At 40.2% G+C, this 25,519-nt stretch overlaps 1 protein-coding gene across 1 annotated transcript; it reads right to left on the minus strand.

The window, feature by feature from the left end:
- Positions 1-387: 387 nt before the first annotated feature.
- LOC139946258 (E3 ubiquitin-protein ligase TRIM23-like) lies at positions 388-25,489 on the minus strand. Its single transcript, XM_071943878.1, has 10 exons — positions 25,392-25,489; positions 24,378-24,668; positions 23,595-23,873; positions 21,359-21,541; positions 20,687-20,902; positions 20,390-20,524; positions 15,191-15,320; positions 6,104-6,214; positions 4,020-4,144; positions 388-2,805 (listed from the first exon to the last, which is right to left on the minus strand). Exons 1-10 carry the CDS (start codon positions 25,482-25,484, stop codon positions 2,626-2,628), a joined length of 1,743 nt encoding a protein of 580 aa, XP_071799979.1. The 5' UTR covers positions 25,485-25,489; the 3' UTR covers positions 388-2,625.
- Between the last annotated feature and the right edge of the window lie 30 nt (positions 25,490-25,519).

Raw genomic sequence — 25,519 nt, forward strand, 5'->3', positions numbered from 1 at the left:
TGGCATGATGAAAGGAGAAAAGGCAGACAATTCCCAAACTACAGTACTGTGGTACTCCATCTGTCAACACCACTCTAACATTTGTGGTTTGTTTTTGTTTTACACCCCAAAAGAAGTATTTTAAACAAATGGCATGCAATAAACGACATTTTAATGGATTCAATTAAACCATTGGACATCAAAGCCGATTTTCAGGGATAACGCACTCTTTACACATGTACGCTCTTGTAATTTATATAGTTTTTCCGATCCGTATTTTATTATTTTTTCGAGTATCTATTCGTTCCTGCAAAACGTTACAAGCAACTTAAAATATTGTCGAGTGCGCGATGCTGGCTGAAACCAATGAGTAAACAGAACGTCACGCAAACCAAAAGTGCATTGCCATGATCTTTTATTGCAAATTAATGACCATTGAATGTTATATCTACACATTGACACGATGTTGACACCAATGAATACATGTACTTCATTAAGGCGGATCGCTGGGGTGGGGATGGACTGGAACGACTCGATGCTATAGTTCAGAACTTCTCTCACCAGGTCCGCTCCTTCGGCATGTCGATGTGTTTACAATGGTACCTATCAGCCCCATATCATACTGTTGATATCATCTGCTATGAAACTATGCAGATATAAGATTATAGTAAAATGCATAATATTTGTGCACAACAATTGAATACAATGAACAATAATTTACATTTCAGATGTCCCTTGCCCATGTAGGATTCACAAGTTACATTTCAGATGTCCCTTGCCCATGTAGGATTCACAAGTTACATTTCAGATGTCCCTTTCCCATGTAGGATTCACAAGTTACATTTCAGATGTCCCTTGCCCATGTAAGATTCACAAGTTACATTTCAGATGTCCCTTGCCCATGTAGGATTCACAAGTTACATTTCAGATGTCCCTTGCCCATGTAGGATTCACAAGTTACATTTCAGATGTCCCTTGCCCATGTAGGATTCACAAGTTACATTTCAGATGTCCCTTGCCCATGTAGGATTCACAAGTTACTTTGATGATTATTGTGTGGTTCTCCACCTGGGTTATCTTGACACCGTCATACCTCCTGTATACTTATTATTTTGTCGCTGGACTTGATGAAAGATGATAAGAAAATGTTCAATAAATTTTCTATACTATGGAATGAAGAAGTTCAATCCACGTAGCGGATATTTATGCTTAGTGATGTCATCTTTAAGTCGCTAAATGTAAAGAAGAAATATTAAACAAAAGTCGTAAAGTTTCACAATTTGAAGTACAAAATATGCATGAAATTTGTCAACATAATATCATAACTATACAAGAAAGAAATTATGTAATTGATGGATAAATAATGATTGTTTAAAGACTACAAGAGAAGGGCACTTCCATTGTGAAGTCTATGGGGAACTTTTGAAGGGGCACCAAGTCCAACACCAGGAGCAATAAAGGCATTCACATCCGTATACTCAAGGCCTTATTTAAGACCCTCAGAGCAGAGTAACATCTTATGATATATATTCATATAGCTCCCAGTCATTTTAGTCAGTTTTAATGTCATTTTGCACAGCAATGTACAAGTTATGTACATTCTCATACCATTAGTAAACATTACCCCAAGAAACATCAAAAGAACTGAACCAAAACAAAAGAAAACTTGTCACACACTGATTTCCAAATGATAACATCCAGTGATACATGATCACCATGTATCATTACTGTTAACTCAATCAAATTTACCTCAATGTACTCCAGCTATGATGTAATTAATTGATATTTACACAAATAACAAAACATAATAAATATGATTCAAATTAAACCTCTAGAAAATTACATTAGTTTTTTTACAGATAAAAAACCCCATGTTTTTATACAGGAATTCAAATTAAAAACAACAAAATGTGTTCCACTGCTAAAAATAAACTATGAAGTCAAATATTTATTAACTCAGATTAGACCAATATGGCTCCATATTGCTACTCCTAGTCTGCTGCCCTCATAGGTAACAGAACACCAATCTAAAGAAATACACCACCATCTCTCTACAACCTAATTTAGGTGCAGACCCATATACAGCAGCTTGCTACAATGTAATGAAGTGCAAGCTACTTCCAACCATGCCAGATACAGCGGGGTGATCCCCTTCTCTACTAGCCAAAGTGTCCTGCGGCCGATTTCACGAAAACGCTAGGATTAGTCCTAACTCCTAACTCGAGTTAGGACGGGTAACCTGTCCTAACTTAGGATGAGTTCAATGCGTCCTACGTATTTGGATACGGAACTGAACCCGTCCTAAGTCCTAAGATTAATCCTAAGTTAGGAAGAGTTTGGTGAAATCCACGGCTGGGTTAATTTATTTGCATTACACAAAACAAGTAGCCTACCATGAGCAGGACGCAAATCTACACTCTAACAAGAACATAAATTGAGTCCAGTGCACTTGACCATTTGGGCACAACACTCCACAGAATGCGCTTTAAAACACATTTCTGGTGCACTCTTTTGCATGACAAAAGTAAAATATATTTTCGTTATTTATCAAAAAACAATCCATGCAGGTTTATTACAAAACATGTAACAACAGTTTTACAAAATTGAGCAAAGAGAAATAAAAGGACATGAATGATAATTCAATACTTAAGCCAGGTCAACTACTCCAGCTGCGATGAGTTGCCTTGACAACCAGTCAAGTCCTTCTATCAGTCCGGCTCCGGTCTGTGCGTTGCTAGGCTGGATACACCAGTTCCGGCCACAGCATAGCTTTGTTAGTCCAAGTCGATCTGTGATGCTATCTACGCTCAGAGCTTGTGGGCTGTCCTGTAAGATGTGACAACAAAATTGAGAATTTGTCATAAACAGAAAGGTGTGGCTGTACTAAAATGAAAACCAAACAAATCTTGAAAACCTTGTTTAGGCCTACTCATATTCTGAAGATAAAACTGACTGAAAGTTAAGATGTTTCTATATGAATGATTCACAAACTCTCTTAATTACTAGGACTACAAATCTAGAAACCTATATGGCTCGTTTCCCAAACCCCTACAAGATTAGTCAACAATCCTGAAGTCACGACAAATCTTGACAAATTCACAGGCTTGTTTAAATCTGGGTGACATTACACTCATATAATATGCAGCAACTGTCTGCCGTGGGCTGCCACTTTGTACAGATGGTGCGATCTAATTGCACGCTTTAACAAATGTGCACTACATACTAAAATAAAATTGTAGTCTGACTCGTTGGAAGTTTCCTTGTGTGATCATATCAAGTGAAATGGGTCAATATAAGGTTGGATTGTTGGTTGTGGTAGGCCCCTACCACCACCAACAAACCCACCTTATAAAGTGGGGAGATGAGAGGTGGATTTAGATGGAAGGGGGAATGGTGAGTGGGTCAAAGAAAGAGCAATTGGTGGTCAAGAAAACCATTGCAGTGTGGGTTTGAATCCAAGTTATAGCACTTGTGTCTTTAATAATGTGAACTGCTTTATACATCTCACAATGACATGGTTTACAAGTTGAATGGCACATTCATCAGCCAATCAAACCAGCAAGCTCCAGGGTAAACCCCTTCTCGTAACGATAAAGTGTACTGGGTTATTTTACCTACACCATGTACACTAAACAACACACATAACCAACAATTTTTGCCTTATCCAAAAGGACGTAGCAATAATGGTAAAGTGACTTGCTTATGGACACAAGTGTCAAGACAGGAGCTCAAATCTGATTAGAAACAACAGAGCTCAAGTCCAGTGCGTTTGACAACTCTGGCACAACACAGTACAATGTTGTTAGGAGATTTGATACAATGGGTTTATAAAAATAGCAGGCATTAAACTTCACTCCTAAAGGGGCACAACTATTTTCCTCTGATAAGAAACTTCTATAAGGAAGATGTCAATCTGAATGGTAAGATTTCAAAGGGCGCCACAGCAAAAACACAGTGCCCCACAACAACTACTGTGGTGCCATGGGATTGACAGGAATGATGAGGTCTGAAAGAAGGTCACAGAGGCGGAGTCAACTTACCTGTTTGTTGGCAAAGAAGAGCAACAGAGCATCCTTGAGTTGTTTCTCAGACATTAGAGCTGCCAGTTCATCGTAGACTTCATCAAGACGCTCTGAATCCGTAGAGTCAATTACAAACAAGAGAGCTGCAGTGGAAGATAATAATAATAATAATACAATTAGTCTTATATACTGCATGATCTACCATCAAGGTACTCATGGCATTTACAGAAAGATAGTAAATAATGAAGTTATAAATTCTGAGACCCAACTAAGTAGCACCTTATAAGGGTTTACAAGGTGCTACAGCTCATTCAGCAGTCACAGCCAGGAACATCGGGGCAAACCCCCTTCTCTTTAGTTTGTTTGTTTTTTGTTTGTTTTCTATTTCCAAATATCACAATAAATAATCATGAAACATACAAGAAATAAGAACAACGAGTGATAAGAGGAGGGCACCAGGAAAAAGCCTAGGCTTGTACAGAGCCTGGACCCTTTATAATGTAAATTAATAGGTTTTAGTTTATAACAATAACAATATTGATTATTGAAATGAAGGTACGGTGAAAGGTATAGTGCAAACAGCAAAAATAACACAAAACAATGATTGTTTGTAATTAAACCGTTTTGAAAAAATTTGTTTGCTATGCAGCCATAAATACATATTGAGAGTTGATAAAAAAAGGGAAAATTAACAGAACATTATTTAGGAATATAATTAAATTTCATATAATTATAAAAATAATCAACATTAATATAGCGCCAAATCCATTCAAAATGTCCCCAGGTGCTTTACAACAATAAAAATCATAAAAGATCCAAAATAAGATACACAAAAAAAAGAAACACGAGGAGAAGGTGTAAAATACCATGGCCGTTATAGGACCCAGCAATAAAAACTGCAACAATGATGATAAGTGCACTGGGTTCTTTTACATGCCTTACACAACACACGGGACCAATGGCTTTACGTCCCATCCGAAGAGCGAAGCAATGTGGTTAAGTGTCTTTGCTTAGGGACACAATTGTCACGACTGGGATTCGAACCCACACTCTGCTGATCAGAAACATCAGAGTTTGAATTCAGTGCTCTTAACCACTCGGCCAGGACACTTCCATAAGGAGGTGGGAATAAGAAGATGCATCAATGGCTACTAAGCATCACAAGGGTTTCCTCAAGGGTTTAAAGTATGTTTTCTTTGGGTCTATGCAAGGAAAATGGTTTTCCATTTGAGAGAGGTAACAGGTAAGTAATTGACTAGCCCCTACCCTTTTTATACATAAGACACAATGCATAATGAACATAATGAATCTCAAGCATTAGGTTTCCCTTCAAACTATATCATCTTCATCATCTCCATCATCATCATGTCCACTAGTCTTGCGGCCTTTGAGGCAACCCTGCACTCTTGACCATTTGGAAACTACCTACAGGATCCAAAATGAAGGATGTACATATTTCTACCTCTTTGAAACCCTTTGAGTTACAGATTCCAAGGAGCACTAATTCTCAGTGATAAAGAAGTAGATCAAAGAGCAGTTTTTGTTCATATCTGGAGAAAATAACAGCTACTGTTATTTTGATCATTAGGCAGACGTAAACAGGTCAGAATTCAGACAAGAATCTGAAATTTCTAATCCCTGTCTTGTAGCAATTGAAAAGAGAGTCACTTTGGAATTACCCAAGTCTCGTTGGTATTTGATCATTTGCGTTCCATGCATTGTTTGAATTGGTAAAGGAAACAAAATCAGCAGCCGATTTCACAAAACACTAGGATTAATCCTATCTCGAGTTAGGACGAGTAACCCCTCCTAACTTAGGATGGGTTCAATGCATCCTACATCTTCGGATATGGAACTGAACTCGTCTTAAGTCCTAAGATTAATCCTAAGTTAGGTTAACGAAGCATAATGAGCAAGACTTCCAGAGTCTATTTCCTTGATAGGCCTTCATCCAAATTGATGGCTATGACTCTGGATACAACTTAACTAGGGTGTTGTTAACGACGTGCTATACTTCAACTCACTATGACGAGGAAATCTAGCCACATCCGTAGCTGTAGTCAACATTTCAAACCTGGCGATAGTTCCACAATGTACATTACCTTGTGTGTTGAGATAATAATGTTTCCACAATGGTCTTAACTTGGTATCCCCTCCAACATCCCAGATGGTGAACTTCACATTCTTGTATTCAACTGTCTCTACATTGAATCCTGATAATCAAATAGAAAATACATCATGGAGTTACTTTAGTTATTCATTTTATTTTGTTTTCCTTTGGAAACCTTTTAAAGCCATTATGCACTTTCGATAAACAGTATTGTCCAAGTCCCACACTTCGTGTATCACAACTTATATATAAAATAACAAACCTGTGAAAATTTAGGCTCAATCGGTCATCGGAGTTGGGAGAAAATAATGGGAAAACCCGCTCTTGTTTCAGCGCGTTTCGCCGTGTCATGACATGTGTTTAAAATAAGTCCGTAATTCTCGCTATCGAGAATTGATATTATTTTAATGTTTTCTCAAAAAGTAAAGCATTTCATGGAACAATATTTCAAGAGAAGTCTTTCACCATTACCTTCTGTAAACCCTGTAAATTATTTGAAACTCTGTGAACTTTTTTTCTTCTTTTCTGTACCGAAAGTGTATAATGGCTTTAAGTAGAACCTTGTTTTTCAAATGGCTAATAAATCAATGGTAAAGTGAGGTACATGTAAGGTAAAATTCAGTAAGAGATTAAAGACAAAACATCTGGTCCAGAAAGAATAGATCAACATAGGAATGATATATTACACCTTGTTGTATTGACAGTAAAACAAAACAAAACATAGACACAGTGCTCAAACACTGTGTACATTTAGTCATAAGATATATGAAATATTCTTTCATTGTGGGAAAGCGAAAGAACATACATGACTTTATGTATACGTATTACAACAACCAGCACTCATACAATCACTAAGAAATTATCGCAGTCTACATTCACGCTAGAAGACTCCCTCTACATCGATAGGCGTATTTCCACTTTGTCGCAACATATTATGAATGCATACAAACAAGGGAAGATTGCAATCTTTCCCCCAATTTTGACCTTTCTGCGAAATTTGATTTGTCACAAACTGTCTGTAGCCAACTTGATCAATCCATAGAGGAGATGTAATTAAGGGGTAATTTTAGTTGTTGCCGCATTTTTATCTAGCGGCAACGGGAAGACACTCACAGCGATATAATTTTTTTCCGTAGCTGTAATTAAATATAGTACGCCTCGCAAACACGGACAGGAAAAATACCAACCAAAAAAAAAAAAAAGTATGGGACAATTTTGGGTCTCCTTCCTAAAGTCATCTAGGTTTTTTTGCCGAGGGCGGACAAAATTTAAACCAGCGTGACAATTGCTTTAGTAACAAGGTACACTTGACCCTAAACATGAAGCAAGGTGACCCATATATTGCTGGATAGTACTTTCATCTTTGAGGAGTTTTAAGATACACATCTTTAAGAAAGATGCATGTACATAAAAGTGTAAGTACAGTTAGTTCAAGTAAAAATAATGTCAAGATAGCATGTCAATTATCATTCAAAATTGTCAAAGATACTGAGTGTAAACACGCCCTGTAAAAAGGCTAAGCTCAATTTGTCTTGGGAGTCACAGGAAAATAGTGTGAAAAACAACTTTGGGATATAAAAACTAAATGTTTTTAAACGGTGAGTTTTTAGAGCAATGAGTTAAAGTAAGTTAGCATTTCAGGCCACAAATTATTATTTTAAGGGAAACTCAACTATCACCATCTTTATACCATTTAAAGTTATGTGTAAATCTGTGAACATATTTCCAATTTTGTTTGCACCCTTTAATTAAACAATAACACAAAATAAACAACACATTCATACAAAACTACCAATTGTGTGTTTATTTGTTTGATACAATTCTACTTAATGGGTGCTGAAGTAAAGCTGAAGGGTACGCATGCACCATCCTAACCACAATTGCTTTTTGGCAAACTTTCTATATAGCTATGTTTAAAAAGTGTCCTATATAGTAATAATGCACATCAGTTTTTGTCAAGCTCCTGCTAAGCAGATTGTCTGTTATTAAAGTGGGGCTTGAAAGGCCTGCTTAACAAAATAAACTTAGGCTAAACACGCTTACCACCAACCGAAATAGTTCCGCCTGATATCCGTTCACACTTTAAATCACATTCTATTATTCAAAATAACTTGTAAGCATTCTGGTAAAACCCCAAAGTATATCAGAAAGTACACATGGACCCAGCAGAAGAGGTGAATGCACACCCTACGTACCCCCTCCCTTTGCTCCTCAGCAACCCACTGAAAAAATCCAGTAGTTTTGACTGGCCCTTATCCCATCTGACCAAACTTAACCACCTAATCCACTTGCCAACGCTGTGAATACGCTGTGAATACGCTGTGAATACGACACAAGGCCCTGGTTATTGTCTGTACTAATTAAGTATTGTGTGACTATTGTACCTTGGAAGAAGGATTGTACCCAGTCGTTCCTCATAATGACTAAATGATGAATCACATCACAGCCAACTCACTCACAACAGAGAGAAAACACAATGAAGGCAAAGACTAATGTATTGCGGTAGATTGTCAAAGTCAAAGAATTATATAAGAAAGTGAGAATAACATAAATAACAAAAAACCAATACCCTATTCTAAAACTGTGTCCAACTCTATTCTCTCATTTATGTCTACCCTTTTAAGTGAGGGACGACGATGACGGGTTTTTACTTTATGCACGTTTGTTGAGTACCAAAGGATGAACATTTTGGAAGTAATGCTGTTAGCATTAGCACTCTCGCATCGTTCAAATCATTCAATTACCAGTCAAAGGGAACCACCGCTTGTGCTCAGCACGTCATCCAGTACGACCTAATCAAATTGTCGTCTCTTTTCATGAAATTGTAACTTAATTTCATTAGTGTGCCCATCATTTTAGTCAAATTGATGATAAAATGCATATAATAACAAATTGATTATACGCGATTATTTGGTGGCAACTCAGTGCACTTCAGAGTACCGTTTGATAACATCTGCTATATCATGTCTGTCTTGGTCAACCAGTCTTAGACGTCGTCCTCGCCAAACCACTCACATATACCTCCACTCAACATGCCTCCTGGCAAAGAGTGTAGCACAAATAAAGTGCGATCACCGGACAAATTTGCAGACTTTCTTTCTTCTCTCCTCTTTTTTCTCCTGTTGTGAGAGTGAATGTGTGTGGGTCTGAGCTCAACACAAGTGTATTTTACACCAATTACTTCAGCAAATCATTTAATGGTAATAAGAACGTAATTAAGAAGTGTTTGTATTGTCTGTAGTCCACAGAGGCGAGAGGGCCTCCTGAGTTTTCACCAGTGAATTATTCATTTTACTTTCTATTCTTGTCTCTTTCTCCCCCTTTGTCTCTTTTTACTAGTTTGGGGAGAAAAATTAGCATTATTGCTTTGGACTATGACTGAAAATAGTGGAGTGTCACATTTGCTGTTGGGAGGGTGGGTTGGTTTGGGAGAATGGGGGAGGGTGGGTTGGTTTGGGGGACTGGTGGTGGGTGGGTTACTTTGGGGGTGGGTGGGTTACTTTGGGGGTGGGTGGGCTACTTAGGGGCGGGTGGGTTACTTTGGGGGTGGGTGGTTACTTTAGGGGTGGGTGGGTTACTTTGGGGGTGGGTTACTTAGGGGCGGATGGGTTACTTTGGGGGTTGGTGGGTTACTTTGGGGGTGGGTGGGTTCCTTTGGGGACGGGTGGGTTACTTTGGGGGTGGGTGGGTTACTTTGGGGGTGGTGGTTTTTGGGGGACTTGGTTACTTTGGGGGGTGGGTAACTTTGGGGGTGGGTGGGTTACTTTGGCGGTGGTGGGTTACTTTGGGGGTGGGTGGGTTACCTTGGGGGTGGTGGGTTACTTTGGCGGTGGTGGGTTACTTTGGGGGTGGGTGGGTTACCTTGGGGGTGGTGGGTTACTTTGGGGGTGGGTGGGTTACCTTGGGGGTGGTGGGTTACTTTGGGGTGGGTGGGTTACTTTGGGGGTGGGTGGGTCACTTTGGGGGTGGGTTAAAAAAAATCAAAAAAAATCATGATGATCACAGATTCACATAAAACTTACACAGTCTAATGATGATGATAGTAAGAAAACTCTTAAAGACCATGTTTGAGCTGGTGGCGTCGTATAAAATGAGTACATTAATTGGGTGTTTTCTGTAACTTCAAAAAATGTTATGACTTGTTTGGTTTGGTTTGACAATAACCCCTTTTAGAAGTATAGTTAGCTTGTAAAATATATTGCGTTTGCGTACTGTCTGACCACTCATTATCATCTTTGAGTTATATATAAATTATACCAGCCTGTTATATTATCCGCTGGTGAATAAGACTAGTCTGCTAGATGTGCATGCATCCACAGTGTACACAGTTAACCTTTCTACTGTTTGACCATTCAATATCATCCACTGTGATTTTGAATGATAGATCATTTATTATGCCAGCCTGTGGTATGAAACTGTGTAATGTGTACTTGGTGCATCTTCATAGTACACAGTCAACCTTCCTACTGTTGAGAAACTAAATGCCATCCAACAATGTGATTAGATTGTTCATGCATACTGCATAATATACAAATATTGACTGCTTTGAGTGCTATGGTTAAAACTATGACTCCCGAGGTGATCCCCGGAGCGTTCTCCGGGGATCACCGAGGGAGTCATAGTTTTTAACCCATTGCACGAGTAAAAGCAGTCAATATTTGTTTTATAACACCCCAAACATTTCTAAATACTGTACTATTATTATTAAGTTACAGACCTGAATGCTACAATCCACGGACGACGCAAATACAGATTGCAAACACTTTTACTGTGCTGCATGTAGTGTCGTGCAATCCGAAATGGTTACAGACTATTAATTTATCATCCTCGTGCACGCAACGGACGTCTGGGTACTGCACGCCGTGTGCTAGTCTTCGGACTAGCGCATGACAAACCGACGCACTATCTTACGGCCGTCGTCTAGCAAAACTAAGACATGTCATGTGACGCACTCTAAACCAATGAGCAGGCAGAATACTTGTAAGGGGTGTTATAATATAACACAGTCAACCCTCCTACTGTCTGACCATTCAACATCATCCACTATGGTTTTGAATGATATATAAACGATGCTAGCCTGCATATTGGTCAATGCATCAACAAAGTAATGGAGCTGTATCTATTGTTGGAATGCAAAGTACGCAAGGACACCATATTTTTGTTATCATCACTTATTACTGACATCGATGGTCATTGTCTGCACTGATCTGTTGTTGGCATCAAAATAGTTGCTTACTATTAATGTCAACCAGTGCCGGCTTCACATTTCAGCCCAATAGAGCATCGAAGGTGCCTGATGGGGATCTTGCACCTTCAATGCTCTACAGCATAGGGTGCCAAGGTACTGTAATAATGAGAGGCGACTGCCAATGTACCCATATCTATACTATTAAAAGCGTAACCCGCGCCATCTTGGATTGAAAATTAGAAGATCCAGTGGTATGGCATCCTTGTTGAATTCAACACAATTAAGTGTGTGGAATTCAATACGTTTGTGTGGTTTCAGACGTCGGGTTGCAAGTCTACAAAACCCTGACCCAAACTCCCACTTACAAGTCAACTGATTGGAGAAAGTTTGGGCAGTGACCGTGTGTCAACCACTGGTCAATGTTGTTACCAGACTTCCTAGAAATCTTTCTGTAAGGCGACTCATTGGACAGTGTTTCGCAGATGGTTCTCCGGATTGGTTCACTCATTGCCCCTTGCCCGCCCACCCACCATTCGATCCGCCCTTTTTGGTCGAGTTACTTTCATGTTGTACTAAGCATGGTTCTCCGGATTGGTTCATTCATTGCCGCGCAGGGTCGAAAGGGTCGAAGAGGCTGGGTGCCAGAACAAAACCGAAACAAATCTCTCAAATTTGCATTGAATGAATGAAGTAACTCGCAGATTGATGTTTCGCAGGCGACCATGTGTCAACCACTGGTGGATGTTGTTATCAGACTTCCTATTCTGGCAGGTGACTCATTTGTTGAAAAGATTAAATGGAGAATATTTATAAAAAAGCATTCACTTCCAAACGGCATGAGAATTATCATGGTGGACAAGGATGGGATCAAACGGAAGCTTTATAATTTGGAAACATTGGGTAGGGCCGGCTATAGGTTGGAAGGTGTCTAAGGGAACTTTACAATTAATAACATTTTGGGGTTGGGGGGGGGGGCCTTACACAACGAGCCTAAAATAATCTCTCCTTACATTCTGGTCAGTGTATTGTGAGTGGTGTGTTGTCTGGTTTTGAGACAGGCCACCTGTTGCTTGGTGAAGGAGGTCGCCGTGGGACCACTTTAGGTTGAAAGTGGGTGGCGACCTCGGACTTACAAAAATCTCCATACAGAAATTGCACTATTGATGCAAAACGTATCTTGCTGTTTTTAAACTATGGACACTATCTTTTGCCAGTAAACTCAAATGAGTACATGAATACCGTTTTAGAATACGGTCTGTTCATGGAGGTATAGTGTTGCAGTTTCAGAGTTTACCCCATCACGGAAGTTTGTGAAACTTATACACGTACGTCAAAGGCTGTTTTGAATCTGTAAAAAAGAACTTTGCATTTGATCAAAGTTGTTAAGCAAAACGACATTAAGTTTCCTTTTGAAGAAGTCCATTCACAAAATTGGTTAGAGCAGGGAGTGTGTCGGTCAGGTCTCAGAATGTCACTTTTGCCAATCCATTTTGTAGCCTAATTTAGCGATCGGCCCGTCAGGTTGGTTACTGGAGATAATATTAACAAAAGAGACCTCATGCGGCTGAATGGGGTACATTTTTAGGAGTTTGTCTATTGACCCAAACTGGACGTAACAAACCCTAAAAATAACTTGACATGCTTTCTGAAAGTGAAATAAGTTAGAGAAAATTAAGGAGTGAGGACGAATTTATCGTTTTTAATTAGTTTGTACGATATATATGTGGGATGTATGGAGGTTTGTTCCTAGAGCAGCGTGAACATGAACGCGGTCAGAAATTGTGTCGTTTGTCGTTAAAATTTCGCGAGATGCAATTGGCCCAAAGTGACAATAAACAAAACACTTTTTTGACGTTCACGTTAAGTGATCCCGTAACGTGCAGCCTATTAACCAGAAAGTTTACAAGACCAATTCAGATGAGAATAAACTAAAAAGAGGCCTACGCTCTTACCGCCCCCCCCCCCCCGAAAAAAAACCACCAAAAAAGTAGATAAATTAGATTTGTGGCACCCAGCATGTTCCGAAAACTCGCTTTACTTATAGTGCTGTAGCAACGCTATGTATCGTGGGACGTGAAAATGTCATTTTTTGACGATGTTTTTTAAAAAGGAAATGCAAGCATTATGAATGTATATTGAGTGTGTGAGGAAAGTTTTGGTAGTGTAGTACAAAGAAACTTTAGTTATTGCTGGCTAACGGTCAGTTTCACCTATCAACGCTGATTTGAAAAACGTGTAGCGTTAAGGAGGCCCAAAATATTAGACCCCTATAAGGCTCACAGGGGAGCCTTATAGTTTCTAGAAGTATGCATAAGGTACATCGTCTAACCCAAAACGAGGTGGGGGCAGCCACTGAAAGTAGTGGCGGACGTGCAAAATAGCTTCATTTTGGGTTAGAATTATGACGCCATGCATAAATATTGAGAGAGGCGTATAACACCCTCACCCACATTACATTTCGAAATATGTGTGTTAAGGATTTTCATCATCTAGCGGGGTGCCGCGCGGAGCGCGGCATCCCGCTAGTTGCTATTAAAAGAATACTCTGCCTGATCCGCCAGTATATCATGAAAACAACACTAAAATGCAGAGTGGAAGAGTCACAAGAGACTGATTGGCGGAATTAATAGATGGATTGCAAGTGATCTAGGGCCAATTGCATGGCTCTGCTAACCGTCGAATTCTGTGCTAGCCTCGTAAGCGTAAAATGCATAGTAACGTTGAGTACTCACGCGCAGAAGCCAAAATTCGCCGCTAACCCGTAATATACGCTTGCCGTAAGCACATAATTCCCTGCTTCCGTAAGCGCCGATTTTGTGCTTACTTTAAATAGAGCCATGAAATTGGGCCCCGATTGACCACCACCTTTGATGTAAATCAATGGAAAAGTGCACACATGTACGCGCTGGGCGTGACTCTTGGCCAATAATAGCCTTTCTTGCGTTCACGTTTCATAAAAAGATGGCGGCCAATGCAAGGGATCTTTAAGCGTAATAATGTTTTAGGTTTATTTTCTTATCACATTTTTGATCTGGTGCACATCATTAGTATTCAATAAGAATGCAGAATTACTTGCATTTCTGTTTAGGCAATATTATGGAGTACAAAAAGTGGCCATCTGCTTTTCTGGTATCAGAAAAGCTGAAAGGCAGATTTTATGGTTGTTTTACACAAATTTTTCTCCTTTTCTACTTTTCCACCAGAAAAGCAGATTGAATGTTTTGTGAAATGCATTTTCTACGTTTCTACTTTTCTGTTACCAGAAGAGCAGGTTTTACTTTTTTTCCTAATGCTGGCGGACGAAAAGTGACCATTAGCTTTTCTGCTACCAGAATAGTAGAAAAGCAGATTTAATGTTTCGTGAAAATGCAATTTTCTATTTCTCTGCTATTCTGCCACCTGAAAAGCAGATTTTACTCTAGCGCCCGAAAAGTGGCCATCTCCTTTTCTCCTTTCAGATCCCAGAAAATAAAACTTTACTAAGGCAGCAGAAAAGTGGCCATTTGCTTTTTTAAAAGGACCGCACGTGAAGGTTTTGGTTTATTGAACACGACCAAACGTGTGTACCACAAGGTCCGCTTTTCTACTATTCTGATACCAGAAAAAGATGGCCACTTTTCGTCCACCATATGTCAGTCAGTCAGTACTGGAAGAATCACTCTTGTGAATACCTCGCAGGCGGCGCGGCATCTCAAAGGAAATACGCCAGTTGAGGTTCCACAGCTACCATCCAATAGGATTCTCTCATTACGAGCTTGTGGTTTTGCCACTTAGTGCCACTTAGTGCTTCTTATGTGTTTTTTCCCTGTAATGGGAACTATACACCTTGAGAAAAGGTTTACTCTTTAGAATGAAATAAAAACAGAAGTATTAAATAATTGTTTGACGTACCAATTGTAGGGATGGTCTGAATGAACTCGTTTTGTTTGAGCTTGAAGAGAATAGTTGTTTTGCCGGCGTTGTCTAGACCTAAGACAACAACTCTCATCTCCATCTTAGGTCCAATGTGAACTCGGTTATCCTGAGGATAGATGAGACACAAGGGGTATCAGCTCATTGCTTTCAAGAAGTACCAGGGTCTGATATCATAAAACCATAACATCTTCTTGATCTTAGCTGGTAGAGGCTTTCAGTCATTTATAATCTCAGTACTTAGTGATATCAAACCCTGAGAGTGAGTCAAACATTTGGACAAATTACTTTGTGAATATTTCTTCCTAAAATTATATCTAAAATGTGAAAAGGTAAATATTATTTAAACTTGAAAACAATCTGAAATAATAAATAACCATTTCAAAGCATTACGTAGGCCTCAATCTGAAATATAATAACCATTTAAAAACATGAAGTAGGCCTAAATAAAAAACTAAGCAAAAAAGTCCTTTAAGAATAGTACAGTAGGCCTACAACAGTATGACCGTTCATATAACAGAAAACAGTAACGTCATTTCAAGAAACAAGAATACAAAATGAATGGAAAATATATCTTGGCAATATGCATGATGAAATATGGTCATAAAACAATACTGGTTCACATTATCAAAAATGCAGTATGCAGGAAATATAAAAGAACAGGTTCAAAATCAAAGACAATTGCAACCATGAGGTTTGACCCTTGATAACAAGTAGGCAAATCAATATTAAGTACATGTCTGAGAGTCTAAACAATCAGAAATCAGATTTAGACAGAAATAAAGTCAAATACACATATTTCAGTAAAAGAAATGAAACGGTCATCATCAATGAACAAAGAAATGCAACAATGGAACAAAGTCACAGCAATATTGGAAAGAGATTCAAGAAGTCTTGCTTGACTGTTGGGGAAAACATTAGGAAACAAATAGGATATCATATTAAAGCAGAAATAATAAAATGTCTGTGTAAATTGTGCAATCAGCAAAACTAGCCACTGAATGACAAATGCAAAGACAAATTAAACAAAGGAAGATCAATGATTCAGTACAAATTAAAAATAATATGAAATAGAATCGGACAAAGTTTAATAATAAATGAACAGCAAAGTGTTATAGTAAACCAAGAAAAGATCGTTAGTTTATAAAAGAAAATGCAGCAGCGAACAAACAAATATAATTAAACAACTTCACAAAGTTCAGCAAGTAGAGGGCGCTGACTGAGCTGCTGCCACTTCTATGTGCTCCTCAAGTTTTCTGGATTTTCTATCCTTTTTTGATCTCGTTTTGCGCCCAACATTTGTGCATGTACTTCCTGTGATACCCTGACACCGGTGATTATGTCTATTTGGAAATCTGACATATGGAACTTGTATTTTTCAACATGATTTTGCCTCCAGCTTTTTGGATTCTGACGTATTGGTACTTGTATACCCTATCACCCTTGGGTGTCCAGTCTTGCATTCATATGCAAATGACAGTATCAATAGATGATGACAATCAGCCCCTTATCATGAATGGGACTTACACGCGTCAACACCCAAATTCTATGGAGCCACCACCTACTGACACCACCTTGCAGTACAACCATGCTGAAATGCTTGCCATTAGATACCAAGATACCCGCAAATTGGAGATACCACCGCCAGTGTACAACACCCTCAAAGATCTCGGTATTTTCCGGTACCGGAGTAGGCGAGCTGGACGCCATATAAGACGTAACAAACTGCATCGAAACCAGGTAACTTCCAAACTTTCTCCATTGGAAATATATCATATACCGAGCATCAGTTCTACACCTGATGTACATATCAGTGTACATGTTAGTCAGCCCGGTGCTAACATGAATAACTTGACGCCTATTGCCCGTGAGACCTACACTAAACTTAACGTGCACCTCTGGAATGCTAACTCTGTCAGGAATAAGGCTATCCTCACATGTGACTATATACTTGAACATGACGTTGACATCATGGTCATTACAGAATCATGGCTCAGAAAGGAGGATTGTGCGATAATTGGCGAGGCCACACCTCCGGGTTACGTCTGCCTTAGCAAGTCACGTAACAGTGACACGTTTGGAGGTGGAATCGCAATCTTCAGCAAGGCATCTCTCAACTTATCCTTCGCTGAGTCCAACATATCATCAGCTCAATCATTCGAACTTGCCTGCATCACCAATCCTACTAAACAGCTTCGGTTGTTTGCAATCTACAGACCGCCCCCCTCCGCAAAGAACGGTCTGAATACACCACAGTTTTTGTCGGAGTTCAACGATTTTCTGGCTGAGATCTCACCCCTCTCCGGCAATCACCTGATACTAGGGGACTTCAATCTGCACCTCGATATCCCAAGTAAACCTGAAGTTGCTCAATTTCTCACACTGCTTGTCGACCATGACCTACAGCAACATGTCTATGGAGCCACCCACAAATATGGTCACACACTTGACCTTGTGATATCGCGTCAAGCGGATACCCTCGTGCAAAACTGTAACAGTGTCAATAATCTCTACTCGGATCATCATGTTATTGAATGCATCATTGACCATGCCAAACCTACTCGACAGTTGGTACAATCGAAGGTTAGGAACTACCGCACCCTCGACACTGATTCATTCACCAATGATCTTACCCGGTCTTTTCAGCTGTTTCCATACGACAGTTGCCCCAGTGATCAACTTTTATTTTATGACAACGCTGTCCTCGGTGTTCTTGATGCTCACTGCCCCGTCAAGATAAGGACACGCAGGTTTAAACAACAGCAACCTTGGTATACGAATGACATTCACCTCGCAAGACGCAACCGCAGACAACTTGAGAGAAAATGGCGTAAAACCAGACATCCTGATGACCACCAGGCGTATGTGAGTCAGATCAACTCACTTACAAAGCTCATACGTCATGAAAAGTCGAAGTACTTCAAGGCCCATCTTTCATCTGCCGATACAAAAGCGGTGTTTCAAACTATCAACTCATTGTTAAACAAAGGGGCTCCTCCCCTTCCATCTGGCCAACCCTTGAAAACATTGAGCAACCGGTTTGCAACTTTCTTCAAAGACAAAGTTGCCAAAATAAGATCTAACATCATGTGTTCACTCACCCACACCCCTGAACCCGTTTCACTCCAGCATGCTGATTGCCTAGTACAAGTACCTCAACTCTCTGACTTCCCCCTTGCCGATGAGGACGAGGTCCTCAGACTCATTAGCAAAGCACCGAGCAAGTCATGCGACCTGGACCCTCTCCCGACATGGATGTTGAAATTGAATACCGGGACTCTCCTCTCTGCTCTGGTTTCAATCATCAATAGCTCGCTTGCCACAGGTTCCTTCCCATCGAGCCTCAAGGAAGCCATAGTATCTCCCATTCTAAAGAAGCCCAGGCTAGACGTGAACAATCTCAAGAACTATAGACCGGTTTCTAACTTGGCATTTATATCGAAACTGATTGAAAAGGTTGCTTTAACTCGTATCAATGATCATCTTTGTACTAATATGTTGTTTCAGAAGTTTCAGTCTGCTTACAGGTCTGGCCACAGCACTGAGACGGCATTGCTGAGAATCAAGAGTGACATAATGCGTGCTCTTGATGATCGGCAGGCTGTCTTCGTGGTGTTGCTGGATCTGTCGGCGGCGTTCGATACCATTGATTATGTTTCCCTCTTGGATAGATTATATAATGTTTTTGGGTTAACAGGTCATGTTCAACAGTGGTTTCATTCATACCTTGTTGGTCGCACTAATAGAGTTAAGGTTGCTAGTGAGCTATCTGACCCCCAGGTATTGGAGTTTGGTTTACCACAAGGTTCTGTGGTAGGGCCTCAGCTGTTTTCCCTATTTACTTATCCCCTGGCCACAATTATAGAATGGTTTGAGCACATTCGCTATCACTTCTATGCTGACGATACCCAGCTGTACATTCAATTTAATCCCAACAACCCTGGTGAAATCAATCAAGCTCTTTCCACATTGTCGCAATGTATAATGGACATAAAACAATGGATGTTAAGCAACATGCTTCAACTCAACGATTCCAAAACTGATTTCTTTGTCTGTGCCAACAGTAGATGTCTCAGTTCGCTATCTGATGTTTCCCTCCAAGTAGACTCCGAAATCATCCAGCCTTCCACGAATATCAGAAATCTTGGAGTGGAGTTTGACCAGGCCATGCGGATGTCCGACCAAGTCACTTCTATTTGCCGATCCGTTAATTTCAGTCTACGCAACCTTTCTCGGATAAGAATGTACATTGATAAGCCCACATGCCATGTTGCTGTTAGAGCCCTTGTAACGTCTCATCTCGATTATGCTAACTCTCTTCTCTATGGAATATCATCTGTTGACTGTCAACGCCTTCAACGGCTCCAAAATCGTGCAGCTAAACTGATCTACCAGGCCAAGAAATATGACAGAGTCACTCCCATTCTTCACGATCTTCACTGGCTGACAGTCTCCAACCGTATCAACTTTAAAATACTTACCCTGGTCTTCAAATGTCTCAATACCGCCTCTGCGCCTTCATACCTAACGGATCTCATTCAGTTGTACAAACCTAACAGATACCTCCGGTCATCTACTGACACCAGACTACTTGCCATCCCCAAAACACGCACCACTACTGGTGAAAAAAGCTTCCACGCTGCTGCCCCCAAACTCTGGAATGATTTACCTCACAGCATCCGCCACTCTAGCTCACTAGCAGCCTTCAAGAAATCTCTCAAAACCCACCTGTTCACCTGATTTGCTTGCTTTTATTTATTCTTTGCTCTTTGTTTATTTTGTGTGTACAGCGCTGTGGTACTTTCCCCTGTTAGTTAGAGTGCTTTATAAATACCTTGTACTATTATTATTATTATTATTAAAGTTATAAACATACACTAAATATGATGCTGTTATAACAAACATGGAACGTAATGGCAGTCTATCTTCAACAAACCCTCCCCAACACATCAACAGTAATTCAGAAACGGCCTGTACCTGTTTACTTTCAAACCCCACCTCTCCTCCAATCACATCAACTTGCCCCAAAAGACCCCCTAGAATCCAGCCCCAGCCTGTCGCAATTTATTTTGAACCCCCTTCCACCACATCAACTTTCCAAAAGATACTCTCAATTAATCAGCCCCACCCAACCCACCACACCAACGTGTCTCTAAGCTCAGTCCCTGCTTGGTTTACCTTAGTGAATGTAACTGGTATACTAGCATCAAGCTGTACATGTTCATGCATGTCAGTAAACTGCTGCTGTTGAGCCTGTAGTGTTTCCTGTAGAACTGTAACCTGTGGCTTGGCTTGGATCACCCTAGCATCATCCTAAATAGAACAATTAGAAAACACACCATCAGAGCAATATCAGCCTTCAAGAAAGACTCTACTTTGAGAAAGACTCTACTTTGAAAAAGACTCTACTTCGTATACCACAGGGATAAGAGATACAGTGTGTAATGCATTATGGATTATTGTTGGCTATTTTACCTGCTGCACACAGCGTTCACACTCCACACACATGCTGTTGATGCTGGTCAACATCGTAGCAAGATTTTCCTGCTGCTGTCTCAAGATGTAGAGTTTCTCACGTACATGGGCGTCGACCACGCTCATGGCAACCTCCTCCTGGCGTTGAAGAGTCTCATGAAGCTCCTGGAAGTAATGATGTGCCTTGGCTCTGGCCACCTGAGCTGTGCCTGGAATCTGGAAATGAAGTCATCACGTTGAAGAGTTAAACCATGTTTGTGCTTGCTCAAGTCAGGCTTATATTGATTGCTGCAATCAAAATAAGCACTGTTGAACTGGGTCTATATTGATGCTACTTTCTTGACTTTCAGACATAGTGTTACCCAGAAGGGTGTATGTGTGTCTTTTGGGCACTCTATTTCAAATTTGTAAATGTATTGCAAGTGGAAAATTTGGACACCCTTTCACCAAATCCTGGCTATTACCAAACTTTGGTTTGGATCAGTTGGTTTGGGGTGAGTTGAAGAGTTTTTATGGCTGATGTGGAATTGAGACCTTAATGATCAGATTAAGGAAACAAAGACTAATAATAATAGTATGCAGTCCTTAAATCATACCAGACGAGCATCTCAAAGTGCTTATTATTTTTGTTTGAATTATTCTCATGAGAAAAGCTAATCCCTGAATACTTACATGTCTGGGCTCAGCGATCCCATCTAAATCTTCCACAACCTGAACACCTCCTTCAATCTGTTGAATAACCTCTGAGAGGCGTCTTGCAACTTCGGATACCTCTTCAGTGAATGGCCGCACCCTCTGGGCAAGTTCTATGATGATGCTCCGTCTGCCCTCAGCTTCTTGTTGGAGAAGCGCTTGCTGGAACGACAGAGAGAGAAACACATGTTGAATCAAAGGGTTGTATTTGAGAGAAAGATGAATAGACTGTTTGCACCAATGTCACACACAGCTACTTAGCCCCTGGGTTTTTTTTTTATTGTTTTTTTTATGCAAGTCGCCAGACACACAAGGCCTTAAGGCCACTTTAAGGTCATTGTGCACTAGGCTTCAATCAACTATTTAACCAAGGGGCCGTTGCCTAGCCACCTACTCCTGGGGCTGAAACAGGGTTACCCCTTTGTCCATACGAATGTAGGCTGGGGTATCATCCTTCAGAAGCCCGGCTGGTAGAGCAGAAAGCACTACCTCCCGAACTTAACGAAGCAATCATGGTTTAGTGACTTATGGACACAAGTGTCACGACTGGGACTCAAACCCACACTCTCCTGATCAAACACCAGAACTTGACATGGCACAAATGGTTTGCCATTTGGGAGTAAAAACTACATGGACACACAGTGTACTAAACACAGTAACACACACTCGGACAAAGACTTCCACAATTACGCAACCACAATTCTGTGGTGATACTTCAGGGCCCAATTTCACAGCTGTTTACCACCAAATTCTGCGCTTAAAGTCACCATTCTTCGCTTACTGTGCACATGCCTCATTTCTACATTACATGTAGCTGTGTAGGCGCTGATTGCCTAGTAGCCTTGTGTATGTTTGTTGCACATGCCCCATTTCTACATTACATGTAGCTGTGTAGGCGCTGATTGCCTAGTAGCCTTGTGTATGTTTGTTGCACATGCCCCATTTCTACATTACATGTAGCTGTGTAGGCGCTGATTGCCTAGTAGCCTTGTGTATGTTTGTTGCATTCCCCCATTTCTACATTACATGTAGCTGTGTAGGCGCTGATTGCCTAGCAGCCTTGTGTGTGTTTGTTGCACATGCCCCATTTCTACATTACATGTAGCTGTGTAGGCGCTGATTGCCTAGTAGCCTTGTGTATGTTTGTTGCATTCCCCCATTTCTACATTACATGTAGCTGTGTAGGCGCTGATTGCCTAGTAGCCTTGTGTGTGTTTGTTGCACATGCCCCATTTCTACATTACATGTAGCTGTGTAGGCGCTGATTGCCTAGCAGCCTTGTGTATGTTTGTTGCATTCCCTCATTTCTACATTACATGTAGCTGTGTAGGCGCTGATTGCCTAGTAGCCTTGTGTGTGTTTGTTGCACATGCCCCATGTCTACATTACATGTAGCTGTGTAGGCGCTGATTGCCTAGTAGCCTTGTGTATGTTTGTTGCATTCCCCCATTTCTACATTACATGTAGCTGTGTAGGCGCTGATTGCCTAGTAGCCTTGTGTATGTTTGTTGCATTCCCCCATTTCTACATTACATGTAGCTGTGTAGGCGCTGATTGCCTAGCAGCCTTGTGTGTGATTGTTGCACATGTGCACAGTAAGCGGAGAATGGTGACTTTAAGCGCAGAATTTGGTGGTAAACAGAGCTGTGAAATTGGGCCCTGAAGTATCACCACAGAATTGTGGTTGCGTAATTGTGGAAGTCTTTGTCCGAATGTGTGTTACTGTGTAGCCTTAGTGTATGTTTGTGCACAAACAAAAAATCCCCGCTAACCCTGTGAAATACACTTGGCCAAAGTGTGGTACTATTTCCTGCTTCCATAAGTGCAGATTATTTGCTTACGTTAAAGCAATCACACAACATCGGTAAACAGTATTGTCCAAAGGCCCACACTTCGTGTATCACAACTTATATATAAAATAACAAACCTGTGAAAATTTTGGCTAAATCGGTCATCGGAGTCGGGTGAACTTAACGAGAAAACCAACCCTTGTTTCCACACGTTTCGCCGTGTCATGCCATGTGTTTAAAATAAATCTGTTATTCTCAATATTGAGAATTGAATATTTTTAAATGTTTTCTCAAAAAGTAAAGCATTTTATGGAATGAAATTTCAAGGGAAGTCTTTCACCATTACCTTCTGTAAACCCTGTAAGTTATTTGTAAATCTGTGAACTTTTAATTTTTGTTCTGTTCAGAAAGGACTCCTCTCATACCTTGTGTCCCTGGTGGGTGCCATACTCCTTGCAAACAAAGCACATCAAGGGGCTAGCCTGGCAAGTGCTCTCCATACATACAAACTCTACAAGGTGGGGCGGATGATGGGGGCAGCTGGGACGCTCTCTTGGTTTCTCCGACAGCGGAATGCGTTTGTGTTTGATGAGAGTGCGTGTTGAGTGCGTACTGTGTGCACACTCTGCGCAGAGGTGCGTACTGCAGACAGTGCAGTAGATGGACGCAATGTGTTCTTCATTCTCATCACATGGTATTAGATTCTATGTAGAGATAGAAACAAACTTTGTCTCATAGTGCTTGTAATTAGAAATAGTTGTGGCTGTACACGTATACCAATGACAAATTGTTTGAAAATGAGTGACCTTGTGCATTCCAGGGCATTTCTTGGCAGGCAAGACACTAAACGTAGTTGAGAAATTTAAAATTGTTTCATTATAATGTTGACATACAATTGAAAAATGTAGGCCTTTTACTAGCAGCTGCACAAGTCTTGAGATGTATGCCTTCCATTAATCATCAAGTTGATACAAATTACATGACGCAATCTCCATAAAGACTTATGGCACTCAAATTGTGTAATAATAGTGCCTGAACAAAATCCAGGCTTTGTAGCTCTTGTGTTTTTAACATTTTATGTGAGTTTACATCAGGTATCCTGATAAACGATTTACAAAAGTTCCCAGACTGGACAGCATGACATATCAATTAAATGATTGACTAAAATGTTTTTTAATTAAACAACTGTCAGGGCAACTATGTCTTACCTTAATACCAGAACAGTGCCTAGTCTCTGTCCACAGAGAGGCAGTCGAACCTTCTCTTGACGACTGTAGCCTCTCAAGGAGCTCCAACAACGCAAAGTTCTTCTTAAGACCCCAAACCCCCGAGTCACCAAGCTCAGTTGGTTGACGATCGAATGGACAGAGCAACGTTCTGCCATGGGGAGAGAGGCGTGTTAGACATTCATGACAGAGGGTGTGTCCACACAGAAGAAGGCGTGGCACCTTCTCACCTTGAAAGCTGAAGACGTCTTCACAGACTGTGCACTCAAGAACCTACACAACATAAAATACATACAAATTATTATGGGTATTATCTTGGTCTTTAATTATGACAGGCAAAGATGTCCAATCCGACTGCTACTTTTGCCAAGTATTTCAATGATTTCCTAGACCCAATTACTGGGACCAGGTGTTACTTGGGCCCTGTGTAGTGTGTACTCCTTTTTATCAACATTTGTCATTATCACTACTATCAGGCTTTGTGTTGGTTGTGCTAGTACGACCAATTATGACAAATTTTGAAAATAAAATGGAGTACAGCAGCGCTCCAGTAACTGTTTGCCTTGTTTACCAGTTTAATTAAATTTATTGTTGTTTTACTTTTTAAAATTAAAATTAAACATTATGATTATGAATTGATTAGAATTATTAATATTATGACTATATATAAATTATAATAATATATGAGCACAATTTTTTTTATAGATGGTATATATTATTATCTGATTCAGATTATACTTTAATCACAACAAATGAAGACGTGGTTGCCCATTCTGTTTTGTTCCTCCAAAACAGGTTCCTGCTGAACAAGACAAGACAATATGAGGGAAGAGGCAAAGAACATTACATTATTGGGTCCGAATATTGCATTGGTTTTATGTTTTTATTTGCATGTTGAGAATGGCAACGAACATGCAAAAATATCAAGACAGGTTTTTTATGTAAGAAATCTGTACAAGGTTTACGGAAATACAATTTAAGTCTTTATATTCTCACATTGCTGTTCCCAGGTCGTCTTTTCTTTGAAACTTTGATGCAATTTGCGACCTCCCCCGAATGCGAAGGCGCCCCTCCTTCGTAATTCGCCATGTTGACGACTGTTTCTTTATTTATTTTTTCTTCAT

The sequence above is a fragment of the Asterias amurensis genome, chromosome 13 (assembly GCF_032118995.1).
Source record: "Asterias amurensis chromosome 13, ASM3211899v1".
NCBI lineage: Eukaryota > Metazoa > Echinodermata > Asteroidea > Forcipulatida > Asteriidae > Asterias > Asterias amurensis.

Bases quoted from the DNA above. Each gene is read 5' to 3' on its own strand.
- LOC139946258 (XM_071943878.1), bottom strand. From the start codon at position 25,484: ATGGCGAATTACGAAGGAGGGGCGCCTTCGCATTCGGGGGAGGTCGCA. The intron at 21,542-23,594 runs GTATGAGAGGAG...CTGTCGTTCCAG, and splicing joins GCACCCACCAGGGACACAAG to CAAGCGCTTCTCCAACAAGA. The intron at 6,215-15,190 runs GTACGTCAAACA...TTTGATTATCAG, and splicing joins TCAGACCATCCCTACAATTG to GATTCAATGTAGAGACAGTT.